Here is a 20,110-nt window from a genome sequence, read left to right as displayed (position 1 = left end):
TACGTTTATGTTAACAAGGGGCGTTACATAGGCGGGCTTATTCTAATCAGAACTCGAAAGAATGCAAAACATGTACTGAAAACATTGTTAGTGCCCTGTGCACAGTGAGGGCATCGTGCAATACATATAAAATAGAATACAATTATATACAGAACCTACAAATTTCCATTACAGGTGCCTCTCCCGGCCTGCTCATGCGATCAGCAAGCCAGAGAATGGTAAACTGCCGCCGGCGGATTCATAGAGCTGACCACGGACCAGATGGTCCCCGGCCATCGCTATGACTCGAAGGTTGGAAGAGACATCATGACATCACTTCCGGCGCCAGAAAATGTAAACACTGCTGTTTTTTCCTTGCTGGGAAGCCCGAGGTCGATTCCCTCCCCCCCCCCCCCCCTTTTTAGGCTCAGGCTTTCCAGCATAGAGGAGACATTTGGGGACCTTAAGACCCCCAGATCTCTATAAAAAGAGGATGCTTACATTTCTAGTAATAGGAATAAAGGGGAGTGCCCCCCCCCCCCATTACAAGGGACATTTACAATCCTAGTAATATGTAAACCGCATTCAAACCACACATGAGATATTGCTGTGAACAGTCAAGCGAGAGCAAAAATTTGAGTGCAAGACCTTCTCTGTAAATAAACTGGTAACCTGTAAAACATCTTTTAAAGGGAAGCCCATGGAGATTTTTAAGTACCGAAGTTTGGCTCCATTCCATGAGAGTGTACAATTTTAAAGCGTGGCATGTTAAGTACCTATTTACTCAGCTTAACATTATACAAATTAAGCTTTGTTTTTAATTCATGCAAGTGTTTTTTCCCCAAAAATTCTGCTTGAAAAATTGATGTGCAAATACCGTGTGACATAAAATTGCCATTTTATGATCCAGGGTCTTTGCTACAAAATGTTTATATAAAAATATATACATATACACACACACACACACACACACACACACACACGTTTGGGGGTTCTAAATAAAAAAATAAAAATAAAAAAAAAGATGATTTTTTTTTTTTTTTTTTTTTACATGGAGGAGAGGAGTGCTAGAATATGCCTGGGCTGAAAGTGGTTAAACTGGATTGTTAAAACTAGAGGTCGACTGATATATCAGCGTTTTTTAATTAATGGGCATGGAGCAAAGAGATACAATGTTTACACTTCTGAATGAATTAAACTCTGTGTGTAGAAGTTCTCAGTTTAACCATTAAGGCCTGGTTCACACTTGTGCGATGCGAGAACACTGCGAATCAACTGCGGTTTCCCATGCAATCCAATTCTGGTCCGAACAGAAAAAAGGGTCCTGTGCGTGTTTGGACCGATTGCGGTGCGATATCAGCCATACTATCTGTATGGCTGATATCGCACCGCACAGACATCGCATGTAATGTGAACAGCAGTGAGCTGCAAATTACATGCGATGCCAGACATGTGAACAGGGCCTTAAAGGCTAAATCTTTTCTGACACTTGATGCTTACAAATAAAAATCCTGTATTTTCTGCTAGAAAATCACTTGGAACCCCCAAAACTTGCATATATTTTTTTTAGCAGAGATCCTAGGGCAGGGGTTGAAAAATTTGCTTGGAATCTAGGAGCCAGCTAAAAAAGTTAGAAGCCAGGTCCATGACGGCGATCTGGACCTGTCCCTGTCCTGACATGGAGACGAGTGAGGGGAAGATAGCCCCCAGCCCCCCACCTGTCTCCAAGTCATTGCCCATAGCTCTTAGAGGGACATTTTATTTATTTTATTTTTTTCAAATGACAAACTTTTTTTAAATTGCATTTTACTGTAAATATGAGATGTGAGGTCTCTCTGACCCCAGATCTCATATATAAGAGGACCTGTCATGCTTTTTTCTATTACAAGGGATTTTTATATTCCTTGTAATAGGAATAAAAGTGACACACATTTTATTTTTTTTTTAAAGAACGGTGAAAAAAATAAAAATAAAAGTTAAAATAAGAAAAAATTAAATAATTTTAAACGCGCCCTGTCCCGCCAAGCTTGCATGCAGAAGCGAACGCATATATGAAAGCAGTGTTCAAACCACACATGTGAGGTATTGCTGTGATCGGTAGAGCGAAAGCAATCATTTTAGCCCTAGAACTCCTCTGTAACTTAAAACATGCAACCTGTATTATTTTTTTTAACATCGCCTATGGAGATTTTAAAGGGTAAAAGTTTGTCGCCATTCCATGAGCGGGCGCAATTTTGAAGCGTGACATGTTGGGTATCGATTTACTAGGCGTAACATTATCTTTCACAATATAAAAAAAAAATTGGGCTAACTTTACTGTTGTCTTATTTTTAATTAAATAAATAATTTTTCCCCAAAAAAGTGCGCTTGTAAGTCCGCTGTGCAAATACGGTGTGACAGACAGTATTGCAACGACCACCATTTTATTCTCTAGGGGTGTTAGAATAAAAAAATATATATGTTTAGGGGTTCTAAGTAAAGGGAAGGAAATGGGCTGGCAGGCAGGGGAAGCTCCATAAGCATTGCTGTTTGTCATTCCAACGGCCACCACAAGAGGGCGCCAGATTCCAGAAGGAACCATAGGATCGCAGAAGGCCTCAAAGCCGGGGGCTCAATTACCGGCCACCGGCGCCGCGGCCCGACACGATCACGCCGGGGGGGTTCGACGGAAACAGGATACCCCCAGCTGTGCTGCCCCAGGCACCAGGTCGCTAATTCTAGTCGCAAATGCGAGCCCTGTCCTAGGGAATAAAATAGCAGTTGTTGCAATATTTTATGTCACACAGTATTTGCGCAGCGGTCTTTCAAACGCAATTTTTTGGGAAAAAAATACACGATTTAAAAAAAAAAAAAAAAAAAACAGTAAAGCTAGCCCATTTTTTTCATCCGAAAGTTTTGATTACCTTTTTTTGTGTAATTAATATATATATATTTTTTTTTAAATCTAAATTATACATACAAGTGAACTGATTGGATGTTTGTTTTGCTTAAAGTGGTTCTGCACCTAAAAAAAAAAAAATATTAAAAGCCAGCAGCTACTAATATTGCAGCTGCTGACTTTTAATAAAATCACACTTACCTGTCCCAGGGTCCAGCGATGTCGGCGGCAGATGACGAGCGATCGCTCATCTCGTTGCTGCCCCCGCCGCCATCCTCTGTCAGGGAAATCGGGAAATGAAACATTGCGGCTTCACTGCCCGGTTCCCTACTGCGCGAGTCGCGCTGCGCGTCTCTTCTGGTCCCCCGCTGTGTCCTGGGAACTGTGCGTTTCCCAGAACACAACGGGGGGGGGGGGGGGGGCGTCTGCGGAGGTCTGCCCGGAAGTGGGTGCAGATAACTGGATTATCCAGGTAACTGCACCCCCCTCCCCCCTAAAGGTGCCGATTGTGGCACCGGAGGGGGAGGGGGAAGGGATCAGATTGGCGGAACTTGTCCTTTAGGGTGAAGAACCGCTTTAATAAATGTTTAAACGTAAGAAATTTTCTGTATCACTTAAGGCTGCTTTCACACTGGAGCAGGCAGGCGTTGATAGTAAAACGCTGCCGGTTTTAGCGCCGCTTTACCGTCATTTTAGCAGCGCTATTCGGCTGCTAGCCGGACACTTATAATCCAGCTAGCGGCTGAGAAAGGGGTTAAAATGTGCCTGTGAAGCGCCGCTGCCAAATCGCATTGTAGGTGCTTCGGCGGGGAGTGGTGGAGGAGCGGTATACACCACTCCAAAGATGCTGCTTGCAGGGCTTTTTTTTGTTTGTTTTTTTAACGTCCTGCCAGCGATTCTCCTCAGTGTGAAAGCACTTGGGGCTTCCACACAGACTGCAGGGGAGCCGTTTTGCAGGCACTTTACAGGTGCTATTTTTAGCCCAAAACCGCCTGAAAAACGACCCAGTGTGAAAGGTGTCTAACTGTTAGATTTTATGAGATAAAGAAAAAAAAAAATGTAAAAAAATAAATCGGCCTAACATATCGGCATTATATATCGGCCGCGGTGATTTCTAAATATCGGTCGACCTCTAGTTAAAACCAACCATGGTTTTGGCCTCATTCACATATCGGAAATATAGGGCTTGTGTGTGTGTGTGTGTGTGTGTGTGTGTGTGTGTGTGTGTGTGTGTGTGTGTGTGTGTGTATATATATATATACATACATATATATACACACACACACACACACACACACATACATACATATACACACACACACACGGTACAAGTGTGTAGTCACAGAGTCCTTTGGAAGGTTTACATCAATGGTCACAGCATACAATTCCACTTTATAACCCCAGCATTGTAATAGGGCCCCATTCACATGAGTGTACTACAGAGTACTTCGGTGCGAGGGCCACGTCTGCCCCCATAGGGATGTACAGGTGTTCTGTAACCGCTGTGTCCCAATGGACATGAATAGGACTCCACAGACTCAGCCATTGCTCCCAATCTGACAGCCGTGCGGACGCATGGCCCAGAACATACACGGTCAGCCTACAGGCCATGTACCCACACAGATGTCTATGAACTTGCTGCTTCTCAATGGACAAGAATGGGACTATCGGCACAGAAACACCTGTACATCCCTATGGGGGCAGACGTGGCCCTCACACCGACATACTCTGTAGTACACCCATGTGAATGGAGCCCTATTACAATGCTGGTGTTATAAAGTGGAATTGTATGCTGTGACCATTGATAAGCCTTCCATAGGACTCTGTGACTACACACTGGTACCGTACATACACGTCCTATATTTCCTAAACAAGACCTCAGACGCCCTTCCCACACAATGCACCCGAGGACACAGGGATAGGACACACAGCCCGGGTTATATACACACCGGCGGCCCCCTCCTCACCTCATGCACTATCACATCGTAGAACTCCTTACGAAGGTCGCTGACAAACATCTCTGCGTCTGGCGGGTGTCTGTCCTCGAAACTGGCGCTAAACTCCTCTCCCCCGCACAGGCCAATCACAGAGCCCGCTTTCCCCTGACTAGACGCGAACACCAGCCACTGACAACTACAGCCCACAACACCACTAGATTACAGCCAGCCAATGAGAGTCCTCTGAGAGCTTTAGCTTTCACTTCCGGACGGGCCGTAAGTGCTGCTGGTAGTTGTAGTGTAGCGGAGCAAAGCGTTGTGTTCTGCGGCTGCGCTGTGCTGTGTATGGACTTGGCTTCAATAGAGACACTTCCGGCTGAAGAGAGTGATAGTGCGATATTGTTGTGAAGTCCCTAAACCGGCAGCACCATGGTAAGACGTATCGGGGAAAGCACAGTACTGGGGGCCTCCATTCTAGCAGAGGTTTCCTAGGAATGGAACTTTCATTAAGTAGATGTGGTGATGAGGAATGATGGAGTGGGAGATGTCATGTGTAAAGGAGGAAAGTGACATCTGTGTGGCTGAGCTCTCTGAGGTGTGAGCTCAGACAGTCCAGCTTTCAGTCTCATGAAGTGTATTGAGAACTAACCTGAACTCAGCCTGTCCTATAGATCCAGTCCTCCAATGTGTGGTGTGATGTGCCCAGACCTCATCCATAGGCACACAGCTAACATTCTCTTTACTTTCTTTTCCAGTTTTCTTTCAATATGTTTGACCACCCTATACCGAGGGTTTTCCAGAACCGCTTCTCCACCCAGTACCGCTGCTACTCCGTCTCCATGCTGGCTGGCCCAAATGACCGCTCAGATGTGGAGAAAGGAGGGAAAAGTAAGTCCTGTTATACAAGTAGTGTTAAATATTGATGAGCTCCAATGTGTTCCGACTAGGATCCTGACCATATGTGCAAACCCTTTTAGACCCCTTTCACATTGTGCCACCCCGGGCATCAGCTGTTTGGCAGCTAGCAGGCGATTTTAACCCCCCACTAGCAGGTGAAAAGGGGTTAAATTCGCCCGCAAAACGCCATCACAGTGGTGTTTTGCCGGTGGTATGACAGCACTGCCTCATTGATTTCAATGGGAAGCAGCGGTGAGTTCACCTCTCCAAAGAAGCTGCTGGCAGGACTTTTTCTGACGCCCTGCCAGCGCACCACTCCAGTGTGAAGTGACTGGAGCAGCTGTTTTAGGGTGGTTTGCTATATCGCCTGCAACGCCCCAGTGTGAAAGGGATCAAAAAGGATATGTATACCCTCGCCTTGTAAAACAACCCATTCTGTTTAAAATAGAAATGAAAGGCAAAACATTTGTGTATAGATATTAAAAAAATACATCTCGCTGAGCTCTGCAGAGTGTAATTTCAGCTCTCTGCCCCCTTTTTCTAAGTTCTTAATGAAGCTTTATATTTCAGAAATTTGAACAGATGAAGAGAAGACTGCAGATAAACAGGTACAAGTTATGTAGGAGGATTTGTTTCATCTCTGTGTATCACCCAAGGCTACTCACTTCACTGGGTATATGTAAGGGCTATTTTTGCAAGTGGCTTTCATCCTCATGCCCACCCACAGTGCAGTTCTAAATGGATATTATTTTTTAAATTATTATGTCCGAATACCTTTCTTTTATTTTAAATTTGTCTTCCGCTCCTGGCCACCTAGGATATTCTCTTTTGATTGACAGGTTGCTATAACAATGGGGCGGGAACTTCTGCCGCCACCATTGCTATGGCAACCTGCAATCAACATCTTGCTCCGGTTTAGGCAGTGCATGCTGGGTAGCCAGCTGCACCTAGTCCTGGAAATAGACACGAGCAAGCATCAGATGGCCAGAACCGTGATAGCCCCTACCTGCTTCCGAGATCAGGAAAAAAAAAAACATAATTACAGTTGGGACAGTATCCAAGTAGTACTGTACAATCTGTGCCAATCCTGGTGGTGCTTTTAGAAAAAACAAACTGATTATGGTGACTGGAGCTCTGCTTTAAGGGATCATTCACATGGTCAGCCAGGGTGTGGTAAAAGCAGGCAGTTAAGTCATGGTTTTACCACCACGCGACTGCCCATCTAAACACCACATAATTATACCACATGCCGCATTTGGTAGGTGGTACTGTTGCCAAACATGACCTATTCCACTGAATGTCACTGTGCTGCTATCACCTTGCAATGCATGCAGTTGTGTCATGTTGAGTAAGCAATTTGAAGGTTAGAACAGGTGGTGAGGAGGTGTTTTTTAAACCTAACATGTGAAGTGACTAGCTTCAGGTGATACATAGCGGTGTAACAAATCCTCCAATGTAAGTTGCATCTGTCTATCTGCAACCTGTTCTTCTCTACAGCCATGCAAAGTGATGGATTTTAAAGCTTATCTGAGCTATCGGAAAGCAGGGGGCGGAGAGCTGAAGTTACACTCTGTATAGCTCAGTGAAGAGAGCTCTGTGAGCTGATTGGAGGAGAAGGGAAACACACCCCTTCACACAGTACACAGGAACAGAGCTGAGGCTGTCAATCTGCTGGAGCTCGCTCCACATCAGCATTTTCTCTTGGTGTCAGAAGGGATTTATACTGATAGCAGAGGAACAAAGCAGCAGACAAAAGTGACATTTAGTGCTCTTAATTGAGACAAGTACACACTATAAAGCAAGGGTGAACAACTTGTAGATTGCGTTCTGGGCTTGTTGACCCGCCATCCCAGAGCATCAAATGGAGTGCAATGCAGAAGGACTACTTGTAAAGTTGGAGCTGTAGTAGGGAGCAAGAACCACATAAGCCGATGCCTCCTCTGTAATGCAGACTCCTGTCCCAGACAGAATATTACCAACTGCACTCCATCTCCTATCCCGCATATCTTAAAGGGGTTGTAAAGTTATTATTATTATTTATTATTATTTTTTATTTTTTTTAAATAACAAACATGTTATACTTGCCTCCACTGTGCAGCTCGTTTTGCACCGAGTGGCCCCAAACCTGGTCTTCTGGGGTCCCTCAGGGTCTGTCTCGGCTCCCCCCCGCAAGTACTTCTCACATGCATGCGAGCTCCTTCGCATGGTGAGAAGCACTTGCGGGCGTGCTCCTGTGATACAGAGAGTGGCTATAGCCGCTCGCTGTATTACTCGGCCCCGCCCCCCGGCGCGCTGCATCATTGGATGTGGTTGACAACAGTGAAAGCCAATGGCTGCGCTGCTTTAAATACATCCACTCCAGCTATTATGTATTGCAGATTTGGTGCACTTTCTGAAAGCGCATTATTTTGCATCTTGTTGAGCATTGTTCTTATTGCTGGTAAGCACAGAACATACTTATTCATCTGGTCAGAAATATACTGTCCTTGCCATTTGCTATAAGCAGTAAATAAAGCACAAACAACCTTATCTTTCTTGTGTAAACTGCTAGTCCCATCAATCCACCATATAATGGAAACAAACAAAAGGCAGACATGTTTGAAGTCCAGCCTATATGACAACCATGGCTCCCTCTCTAGATACAGTTTAGAACTTGGTGTAGAAATGAAAGGACAGGAAGTATGTTATCAGATCACCTGGTGAAAGTAAAGGTTGCAAAAGCGTACAAAAAAGAAAATAAATGCACCACCTCCCACAAGGGCTGGTAAGCTGCAGTATAATACATGTTGTTTTTTTTGTTTTGTTTTTAGGGGAGCTAGATATGCTTCAAACATTAAATAAATAACATACAGTGTTGGTATGCAAAGAGGTCTAGTTTTAATTTCCATTTTTAGTTTAATTAAAGGTTTTTTTTTACTAGTAGTGTAGGTATTACCGTATACTTTTTGTTATGTGGAGGCTTACTGGGTATTAAGACCCCCTTTCACACTGAGGCGCTTTACAGGCGCTACAGCGCTAAAAATAGCGTCTGTAAAGTGCCGCTCCTGTCTCTCGTGTGAAAGCTGAGTGCTTTCACACTGAAGAGGTGTGCTTTCAGGACGTAAAAAAAAAAAAAAAACTCCTGCAAGCAGCATTTTTGGAGCGGTGAAGGAGCAGTGTATACACTGCTCCTTCACCGCTCCTGTCCATTGACATGAATGGGCAGCCTGGCTATAGCGCCGGCATAGCACTGCTACAGCAGCGTTTAACGGTGGTTTTAACCCTTTCTCGGCCGATAGCGGGGGGGGGGTAAAAGTGCCCGCTAGCGTTCAAATAGCGCAGCGAAATAGACAGTAAAGTGCCGCTAAAAATAGCCGCGCATTACCGCCGACGCGCCTATCACCCCGGTGTAAAAGGGATCCAAGAGGCAGGTTCCACTTCTGTTTCGCAGAGTTTATTTGCTTGTATCCACCATTGATTACATAAGTACATTGCACATAGAACTGTATGCTTTGCAGAAAGAAGAAACTCAGATTGATGATTTTCATTGTAACTTTTATCTTTTTCAGTTATCATGCCTCCCTCTGCACTGGATCAGCTAAGTAAGAATCTCCTCTAACTTTACTTAGGTGTTTTATTGTGTTTTAATATTCAAAACTGCTTTTTTTTCTGTATAGTGTAAAAGAACCATTCTTTTATGTTACTAATGCCTGGTAGTAAGAAACTCTGCTCATGTGTTATTTGATTTGTTTACAGGCAGATTAAACATCACATACCCAATGCTTTTCAAGTTAACGAATAAGAATTCAGACAGAATGACACACTGTGGTGTTCTTGAGTTTGTAGCAGATGAAGGGATTTGCTACCTCCCACACTGGGTAAGTGGGGATTCTAAATCTGTTTGAAGTATCTTTATGAAGGAGGAGGGGGGCCGAACTTCCGGCTGAGTTTGCCGCGGCAAGTTCAGCTGGAAGTGGGAGAGGGTACCTTTTAAAACCAGGTACACCCCCCCCCCCCCCCCGAAAGGTGCCAAAAGTGGCAGCAGAGGAGGCAAACAATTGGAGCTTCGCTTTAAGAACAAACTCACAGAACCTGACTTGTTTGTAACCCTCTTACTGCCTGTATAGGTAGGTATATAATTGAGCCACTCAGTGTGCATTCCTTATATCTGCTTAGTGCTATCCAGGGCCGCCATCAGGGGGGTCAAGCCCATTCAACTGTAAGGGGGCCCCCGGGGCCCGCCCAGGCCAGAAGAAGGAAGGACGGGTGGAGGGGATCTGTGCGGTGCAGTATAGAAACGATCCACCACCTGTATTCATGAGGGATAAACATTTTGCACTAATCAGGGCTGAATTAATCTCAAGAGCAAAACATTACAGCTTCTCCTGTTGTAGATGGGAGCATAGGTTATATTGCTCCCCTAAAGTCCCAACTTACTCATAAAATGACCCTTCTAAATTCAACTTTTAACTTTTTTTAATGTGTTAACTTAAATGAGAAATTCGTCCTACCTAGCTAAAATTACATTTCATATGCCTAATAACTCTCTCTGTATAACAATAAAAAAAAGTACTTACTAATCCAAGGAGTCCAGTATTCTCTGATTTGTTCTATCTGGCAAATGATTTATTGTGCTGATAGTATTACAACTATTTGTTGCCTGATCTTATTGGGATTGTGCAGGCCGCAGTTGAAGCACCTATACCATTACTGCATCTTGATGTATTTACAGTCTTTATATAATGACATCTGTAATTTTATGTGATGAGTATCTGATCACTGATGCTTAAATATTAAACCAGCTTTAGGAGTAAATTTGTTCACCACATCTAGCAGGTTGTAATTTCCATCTTTGTATGGGCATGCCTTCTTACAGAACGCACAGTGTTGATTTGGTATTTTGTTCACAAAAATAAAACTGATTTAAAGATTATGTAACTGTATTTATTTCCTTACCTTTCAGATGATGCAGAATTTACTATTAGAAGAGGGAGGTCTGGTACAAGTGGAAAGTGTCAATCTTCAGGTGGCCACATACTCTAAATTCCAACCCCAGAGTCCTGATTTCCTGGATATAACAAACCCCAAAGCTGTGTATCCTTTTACTATAGCCACATGGACTGCAAGAATTTCAAAATGGTAATACATTGCATGTGTGCTACCTACTACAAAGAAGCATTTTTGTAACAGCAGATAACTACAACTTCATATATGTTGTAAGCATGATTTTATGTAAGGTTTTGTACATAAATATTTTCCAGCTGCTTCGCTCCTTCCCTTCCAACATAGCCTCCTGCTATAATACTGTATCTGAATGGTATCTGAATGGTGATAGTATAGACCAGGAGTCTCCAAACTTTTCAGCACAAGGGTCACATTGTAGATTTTACCAATATTTATGGGCCGAAAAAATAAATAAATAAAATCTGTTATTTATAAATGAATAAAATGTAATAATATATCTGAACAAGGAAAAGATTTGAGCATTTACCCTTGCATCAGAATCCAAATCGGAATCTTCCTTACATGAGAGTCCCCTATTACATCAGAGTTCCCATTCAAGTCCTTCCTTATGTCGGAGACCCCTTAATGTCAGCGTTCTCCTCAAGATCCCCTTTATATCTATGTCTCCCTCAGATTCCCCCTTATATCTGTGTCCCTATCAGAGCCTTTCTGCACATCCGTGCTGTGTGCTGTCACAATACTCTCTTGCAACTCAAGACGGCTGCTACATAAGCAGGCTGAGTGCAAAGGATCCCTAATATAAACAGCGGGCTGGAACCGAGAGGTGCTGATGATGCCATTGGTTGCTAGGACACCAGTGGTCCTAGCAACCAATCCACAGCACAGCGTGGCAGCGCCAGAAGGGTTGGGTGAGCGGCTTTGTTTGTTGTTTGCCAGAACTTGTCCTACATACGGCTGAGAACGGGGGGTTTTGAAAAGCAAGTAGACCGGTATTGCTGTGTCTGCAGTGTCTGAGTGAGCTGCAGGCCAGAGAAAACATACAAGCGAGGTGGATATGGGCCAGGGTTTGGAGAACCCTGGTATAGAGTATCATATCTGATTGGCCACTATGCCACTGCTAATAATGTTATTTATATGCTGCTTGGATTTGATCCAACTCTCCTATGTTTAGTGATCACAATGTCATACTTGCTAGTGAAAATATGGTTCAAGGTTTGCAGCAAGAAACACAAGTATGGCTCTGCAATAGAGCACTTTGACACTATAATAGAAATTGAAAGAGCTAACGTTTTTTGATGGAGATCCCTATTATCCTTATTTTTTCACCAACATTGGGCTTTTTAGGGAAATTTTTTTTTTTTTTAAGAACAGGTTGGCAATGGCTGCTCCCATATGTCTTCAACGCTTCTGTTTCAAATAAATTCTCTTGTGATTTACCTTGACCTCATCTTAAGATTGGAGAATGCTCTGAGAAATTTTGCCTGTCTTACGACTGGAGATGTAATCGCTATAAACTATAATGAGAAGGTAGTTTAAATCTAGTGACATCTGTGTAATGTATACATACAAACGTGCATGAATGTAATGAATGAATTGAAATTCAGTTATAAGTTATAATTTTACAATGTGCAGTAAGCCATAGGGATCTACCAAATACATATACTGAGATCAGACAAGATGCTATGGAGTTGATTTCCTAAAACTGAAGAGTGCAAAATCTGGTGCAGCTGTGCATTGCATCGGCTTCTAACTGACAAAATAATGGAAGCTCATTGGTTTTTACAGTATCTAACAAAAGTGAGTATACCCTTCACATTTTTTGTAAATATTTTATTATATCTTCAACACTGAAGAAATTACACTTAGCTACAATGTAGTGAGTGTACGGCTTGTATAACAGTGTGTATATTTGCTTACACCTCAAAATGACTTAACAAACAGCCATTAATGTCTAAACTGTTGGCAACAAAAGTGAGTACACCCCTAAGTGAAAATGTCCTAAGTATCAATATTTTGTGTGGCCACCATTATTTTCCACTGCCTTAACCTTCTTGGGCATGGAGTTCACTAGAGCTTCACATGTTTTCACTCCTCTTCCACTCTCCATGACGACATCACGGAACTGGTGGATGTTAGAGACCTTGCGCTCCTCCACCTTCCCTTTGAGGATGCCCCACAGATGCTCAATAGGGTTTAGGTCTGGAGACATGCTTGGCCAGTCCATCACCTTCACCCTCAGCTTCTTTAGCAAGACAGTGGTTGTCTTGGAGGTGTGTTTGGGGTCGTTCTCATGTTGGAATTTTGCCCTACAACCCAGTCTCCGAAGGGAGGGGCTCATTCTCCTGCTTCAGTATGTCACAGTACTTGTTGGCATTCGTAGGTTCCCTCAATAAACTGTGGCTCCCCAGTGCCAGCAGCACTCATGCAGCCCCAGATAATGACACTCCCACTACCATGCTTGACTGTAGGCAAGACACACTTGTCTTTGTACTCCTCACCTGGTTGCTGCCACACACGCTTGACACCATCTGAACCAAATAAGTTTATTGTGCGCTCATCAGATCACAGGTTCCAGTAATCCATGTCCTTACAATACAATGTTTCTGTCAGCGTAATCTCATCAAATTAAGAAATAGTGATAAAAATATTATACAACCTGTAACAAAATGTGCAAAAATACAATGTGTGCACAAATTGTTGCAAAGTACACCTCTACCTGGCTGCTGCTAATACGGAAAATGTGTTCACTTCACATTAATGAAAATATATACCAAAACAGTGCTGTACTGCCAATCATATTATTGTATAATATTTACATTGATACTAAATGTAAAATGAATCCAAACTGTGAATAAAAAATGTGCAAAAATAAAATTTCAGTGCAAAATTGCACCTCCACCTGGTTGCTGTTGGCACTGATCAAATTAACTGGCAAAACAGTGCTACACTACCAATATTAAAGTCTTTAGTTTCTTCCAAATTGAAAACTTCACCAAATTGTGCACAACAAGTTGAAAGTGCTGGTGCTCTCCTCCAGTATTTCATATGTTGTTCTGACTGGAGAAATAAACCATTGGCAATCGGAGAGCACTAGATCTGGTGTTTTTATTTACCCCATGTTGTACCGGAATTACCTGAGGGAGGTGTGAGAATGGTGAAGCCAGTAAGGAGAAAGAGGGTGCCACGGAGGGATTATCAGCTCCATGCCGGGCCGATTCATTGATTACCCCCACAGGGGATCTGCTTTATCTGACCTGCTGGTAAAACAGGGGTCAGCTCTTCAGGTGAGTGGCTAGAGCACTGAGGTGGAGGAGAGCACCAGCACTTTCAACTTGTGCACAATTTGAAGTTTTCAATTTGGAAGAAACGAAAGACTTTGACATCACTATAATTTTTAGGATTTTCATGTTGCATCACTTTTATATTGGTAGCGTGCCACTATTTTGTCAATTTATTTGACCAGTGGCATCAGCAATCAGGTGAAGGTGCAATTTTGCATGTATTTGTCATTTTGCACTGAAATTTTATTTATTTAGTTATTTATTTTTCACAGGTTGAATATTGCACAATAATATGATTGGCAGTGCAGCACTATTTTGGTATATAAGTCCATATCCTTAGTCTGCTCATCTTCAGGAAACTGTTTGCAGGCTTTCTGTGCATCATCTTTAGAAGAGGCTTCCTTCTGGGATGACAGCCGTGCAGACCAATTTGATTTAGAGTGTAGTGTATGGTCTGAGCACTGACAGGCTGACCCCCTCACCCCTTCAATCTCTGCAGCAATGCTGGCAACACTCATACGTCTATTTCCCAAAGACAACCTTGTCGCTGAGCACGTGCACTCAACTTCTTTGGTGAACCATGGTGAGGCCTGTTATGAGTGGAACTTGTCCTGTTAAACTGCTGTATGGTCTTGGCCACCATGCTGCAGCTCAGTTTCAGGGTCTTGGCAATCTTCTTATAGCCTAGGCCAGTGATGGCGAACCTTGGCACCCCAGATGTTTTGGAACTACATTTCCCATGATGCTCAACTACACTGCAGAGTGCATGAGCATCATGGGAAATGTAGTTCCAAAACATCTGGGGTGCCAAGGTTCGCCATCACTGGCCTAGGCCATCTTTATGTAGAGCAACAATTCTTTTTTTCAGATCCTCAGAGAGTTCTTTGTCATGAGCTGCCATGTTGAACTTTCACTGACCAGTAAGAGAGTGAGAGCGATAACACCACATTTATCACACCTGCTCCCCACACCTGAGAGCTTGTAACACTAATGAGTCACATGACACCGGAGAGGGAAAATTGGCTAATTGGGACCAATTTGGACATTTTCACTTAGGGGTGTACTCGCTCTTGTTGCCAGTGGTTTAGACATCAATGGCTGTGTGTTGAGATGTTTTGAGGGACAGCAATTTTTTTTTAACAGAAAGGTTTTTTATTATTTTTCCATTGTGACAACAAATGAAGACAGTACAAGCATAGTATTTGTTTTACAAAGGATCCAAGTACAGGTAGGTACTAACATGAACACAATGATAGATACTTAGTACATAAAAGGTGGTATACAGCTACAGCAACCCATCTCTCAGGATAGATATCAGTTGGAACCCCCGATCCGTGTCTCAGTAAGGCATGTTCATTCTCAGCCTGTGGGCGTGGGAGAATCATACACGGGAGGGAACTACTAACCACAAACATACCCGTGCGGGCTAGTCTCAACCCCACAGCCAGGCGACCGGTGGGGAGAGGGGCGGGGGGGGGGGGGGGCTCCACCTCCGGATGAGGGACAGCAAATTTACACTGTTATACAAGCTGTACACTCACTTCTTTACATTGTGTAATTTCTTCAGTGTCGTCACATGAAAAGATATAATAAAATATTTTCAAAAATATGAGGGGTTTACTCACTTTTTTGTGAGATACTGTATGTAGAGCTGTACCAGATTTTTCACTCTCCAGTCTTAGTAAATGGAACCCTATGGGGCTTGTTTACAAAAGGCAAATCCAATTTGCACAACAAGTGCACTTGAAAGTGCAGTCGCTGTAGATCTGAGGGGGACATGCAAGGAAAATAAAAAAACATAATTTTAGCTTGCACGTGACTGGATGATAAAATCAGCAGATCTTCTTCTCAGATCTATAACGACTGCACTTCCAAGTGCACTTTCAGTGCAAAGTGGATTTGCCTTTCGTAAATAACTCCCTATGTGTTACTGCCCTGTCCACATCTTTGCCCTCTGTGCTGCTTTACCGAGTAAGGACCACCATACTTAGCCCAATGGATTTATTCCCCCTTGCATGCTAACAGTGTGGCTGGAGAAATCTCCACTGCTGGCTATTGTATTCAGGCACTTGTGTCTGTCTGCACACACTGGCTCTGCTCAGCAGTGGTTGTATCTGAGAGGATACATGTACTGTTTAGCCTATTTTCCACCCAAATCATTTGATTATAAAATCGACTTTTGACCAGCGGGTGGTGCCTACAAAGCCACCAAGAGCTTGCAATGTAAACCACCTTTTTTTGAGAGTTCCTTGGTAAATTTTAAAATTTAAAAAATTTTTAAATGATTTATTTGTAACTGGGAAGCTGTATTACCGTATTTATCAGCGTATAACACGCACGTTCATTTTAAGAGGGAAGTTTCAGGGAACTTCCAAATATAAGATATTTGGGCCTAGAATCCAGACATGTTTCATTTGCACTGAGAGTGAACTGTTACCTGACGTGTTTTCAGGGCAGCACCTTGATTTTGCTTTGCTTTAGATTTCATACTTTAGCTTCACAATGCAGACATCAGAACTGGGACTGTCAGAGAGCCTATTGTGTGTAAGCTAATAATAGAGAGCGGAGCGCTGCAATGTTTACTCCACAGTATTTCTGCTGTTTGTCTTATGTCGCTGTGTGGTGCCTGTGAAGTCCGAGTGTTCTCTGCATAACCCTGAACAGAGAACAATCTGTAACAGGAAGAGAGCACTTCTCCAACCTGCATTTTTTTTTCTATGCCACCCCTGAAGAAAGTGAAGCACTTTACTATACTTTATAAATATGTTGAGCTGAACAAAAAAACTGACAGATTGCCATACCAAAAGAAGCAATGTTGGTGCAGCGATCTCCCCAGCTGTGCTATTGTGTTCTAACAGGAGTGCTCCCCTCGCCAGAACACACTGATCAGTGCTTGCAGCCTTTGTCTGCAAGCACTGATCTTTGTTGGACTTAAGAACGAGCCCCCGGATTGGAACTTACTATAGACTTACTGTAATAATAAAAATAACCATGCACATTTTCATTATATGCAGTATAATTATGAAGTTTTTTTTTTTTTTTTTTTCAGAAGTGTTTTGTTACTTGTGTAAATTTCAGGGAAAATTGAATCTTTTTGGGGAATTTAGTAGTGACCTTTTTGTAATTTTAGACATTTTAAGTATTTCTGTAACTGTTTCTAATAAAAAACTGTTCTGTTTTCAGATATATGAACTTCGGGTGATGGAAACAAAACCAGACAAAGCAGTATCCATCATTGAGTGTGACATGAATGTAAGTTTAGGATTAAGTAAAAAATAATCCCTACAGATAACATTGTTATATGTACTAAAAAAGACCTAGGAACACGCAGTACATGAAGAATACCCACTGCAGGGCTTTATGTTCGGCACACAACTAAATATGCAGTTGAAATACACGTACATGAACTATTACGTTTCGTGTAACGTGTTCAGATTCAGGTACTTTGCTGGCTCCATGTAAAAATACATTAAGAAGATAATCCTATCCACACATAAATCTTTCATAGCTTGCAAGTACCAAGAAGGGGACTACAAGCTCTGAATGAACTAAGTGTACGTACCCCAGTGACCCTCCACCGTATGTGACGAGACTTCTAATAAATGCTGACGCTGCTTCGAAGGGCACCTTGTTGCATATTTTCTGTCTGTAGAGTGTTTCTGTCTGTAGAGAATGTCTGTAGAGACTTCTGGGACATAGTAAAACATACTATTAAAACTCTTACAGATGTGTCTCTTGAATAAAATCCTGCAGCTTACCTATTACATGTAATCCCTGGGGAAACAAACATCGCTTTCTAAAAAAATCACACTTGCTTCATCAAATCCAGCAAATAGAGAACCTTACAAAGGCAATAAAAGAACAAGAAGAAAAGTACTGACAAACTTGGATGCCAATTTTCTTCTATACAGCTCACACGCTCTTAGCTTCTCAGGGCCAGTTCACATCACAGAAGGGCAGATGCGTTCTAGATGCATTTCTGCATGTGCATTTTTGCTGTGTTCCAGTGCATTTTTGATGCATTTTCAATGGAGGGGGGGGGGGGGGGGTTCTTTGGCTAAAATGCTTTTAGATGGGTTCTGGTGTGTTTTTGATGCATTTTGCTGCATTCCAGTACAGTTTTGTGCAGACAAAATGCAGCATATTCTGCTATTTTTTTTTCTGCATTGGAACACACTGGAACTGATTTCACTAGTGTGAACTAGGCCATTGGAACCCATATAATCTATTGTCCATGCATTTTTGATGCAGACTGCATCTGGTGTTGACCAGCCCTTAATCGTAGGATGGGCTTTATCTTACACCTCCAATAATCCTGTTGTCAGCATACTGTATCCTCCCCCCTCCCACTTATTTCTCCCTAACCCTTCCACCTCTTCCTTTTTTTTTTTTTTCCTTCTTTGTTTGTTTTTAACCACTTGCTTATTGGGCACTTAAACCCCCCTTCTGCCCAGACCAATTTTCAGCTTTCAGCGCTGATGCACTTTGAATGACAATTGCGCGGTCATACAACACTGTATCCAAATGAAATTTTTATAATTTTTTTTCCCACAAATGGAGCTTTCTTTTGGTGGTATTTAATTACAGCTGGGAGTTTTATTTTTTTGCTAAACAAACAAAAAAAGATGCAAAATAAAAAAAATTAAAAATTTTTTTTTCTTAGTTTGTTATAAAATTTTGCAAAAAGGTAATTTTTCTCCTTCATTGAAATGCGCTGATGAGGCGGCACTGGTGGGCACTGATAGGCTGCACTGGTGGGCACTGATAGGCACAGATAAGGTGGCACCGATAGGCACAGATAAGGCAGTACTGATGGGCACTGATGGGCAAAGATGGGCACTGATGGGTGGCACTAAGGGGCACTGATAGATGGCTCTTATAGGTGGCACTGCTGGGCACTGATGGGCACTGGTAGATGACACTGGGCACGGATATGTGGCACTGGGGTTGAGGCAGATTTTGGGCACTGATGGGTGGCACTGTGGGCACTGATGGGTGGCAGTGTGGGCACTGATGGGTGGCACTGATGGGGGGGCACTTTTTTATTAGTTAGGTGGCACTGATAACCTGACCGTGATCGGGACTGATGTCCCGATCACGGCCGCCGGTGATCGGGGTTTTTTTTTTTTCTCCTCGCGCTGTCTCTGTTACCGGCTCTGTTGTGTCACATGATCAGCTGTCATTGGCTGACAGCTGATAACGTGGTAAGGGGTCGGGATCGACCCCTAGCTCCGATCCATGATCAGGCGAGTCTCATAGACTCGCTGATCACAGAGCGCGCCGCGTGCGCCCCTCGGGGCCCGCAGGCCGCTCATGCACGGTACGACGTCAATAGACATGGTCCCGGCAAAGCAGATCTGTGCTGTAGCCGTCATTTGGCTATAGCACGGATCTCTAGTGGTTAATCTTTCTCCCTGGGTTTGATAAAGTTGAGCAAAAAAACTAAGAACAAATATTAGTTGAGAACCTGTGGTAGTGGTACCATGCTTATTTCTAAAGATTGAAGTTCCAATGCACGTGCCATGTTATTTATGTTACTGGAATATTGATTCTTGATTTTGACAGTCTCTGTAATCTTAGTGGTCCTAATACTTTTGTATGACAGTACTGCTTGTTACATTGGGTACTTTCTGGCATTTTATACTGCTGCATCCCCTAAATAATGTCTTTTTAATAATTCAATTTGATTTCTATTAAATTCAGAACTGGATTACATTTTTTTTATTTTTATATTGAAACTTCACCAATCCTATTGGTGAAGTTTCCCTTGAACTACATTTTAACAGAATAAACCCCAAGGGTAAAGCTTAAAGGAATATTATCATCAAGGCACTTTTCCCTATTATAACCTCAAAGGTTTTTGTGCAACAGGTTGTTATATCAGCTCAGACCACTCATGTGTTGCCCTGAACATCCACTAGATATACCCATATTCAGTGATTGATCATGAGTATATTTGCTGGGAACCAAGTTTGAAAGTGCCCTTCCCTCCCAGAACACCTGCTTTTATGTTTACATTGAAGAATAGAATACTAAAGGCTGCCAGTCACTGCTAGGAGGGGGGGACAGGGTGAGACAAGCAGCTAAAATAAGAACTACAGTGCTTCTGTTTTTATTTTTGAGCCTTTGTGCTTCTTTATGCAATGTAGGCAGATTATGGCTGGTGGGAGGTGGCCAGTAGGGTGCTGTACATG

The 20,110-nt window shown here is 42.8% G+C and overlaps 2 protein-coding genes across 3 annotated transcripts in view; one reads left to right on the top strand and one right to left on the bottom strand.

The window, feature by feature from the left end:
- The window catches only part of CDC45 (cell division cycle 45), a 111,040-nt gene extending 106,009 nt beyond the window's left edge, over positions 1-5,031 (bottom strand). The window contains exon 1 of the mRNA XM_077461651.1: positions 4,825-5,031. Coding sequence (XP_077317777.1) covers positions 4,825-4,875 — 51 coding nt within the window. The 5' untranslated portion in view covers positions 4,876-5,031. The remainder of the gene's footprint in view (positions 1-4,824) is intronic.
- A 56-nt stretch (positions 5,032-5,087) lies between these two features.
- UFD1 (ubiquitin recognition factor in ER associated degradation 1) overlaps positions 5,088-20,110 on the top strand; it is a 29,650-nt gene continuing 14,627 nt past the window's right edge. Inside the window, exons 1-7 of one of the 2 annotated variants that reach the window (XM_077461652.1) lie at positions 5,088-5,226; positions 5,550-5,682; positions 9,240-9,272; positions 9,427-9,548; positions 10,634-10,764; positions 12,090-12,162; positions 17,100-17,168. In XM_077461652.1, coding sequence (XP_077317778.1) covers positions 5,224-5,226; positions 5,550-5,682; positions 9,240-9,272; positions 9,427-9,548; positions 10,634-10,764; positions 12,090-12,162; positions 17,100-17,168 — 564 coding nt within the window. In that variant the 5' untranslated portion in view covers positions 5,088-5,223. Of the gene's footprint in view, positions 5,227-5,549; positions 5,683-6,280; positions 6,300-9,239; positions 9,273-9,426; positions 9,549-10,633; positions 10,765-12,089; positions 12,163-17,099; positions 17,169-20,110 lie in introns of those variants that run through there. The other variant, XM_077461653.1, reaches the window with a different exon arrangement.

The sequence above is a fragment of the Lithobates pipiens genome, unplaced genomic scaffold, assembly GCF_037356315.1.
Source record: "Lithobates pipiens isolate NorthernLeopardFrog02 unplaced genomic scaffold, aLitPip1_a1.2 Scaffold_3, whole genome shotgun sequence".
Lineage (NCBI taxonomy): Eukaryota > Metazoa > Chordata > Amphibia > Anura > Ranidae > Lithobates > Lithobates pipiens.
Note: the sequence above shows the minus strand (reverse complement) of the source record. Positions and strands in the feature narration are given on the sequence as shown.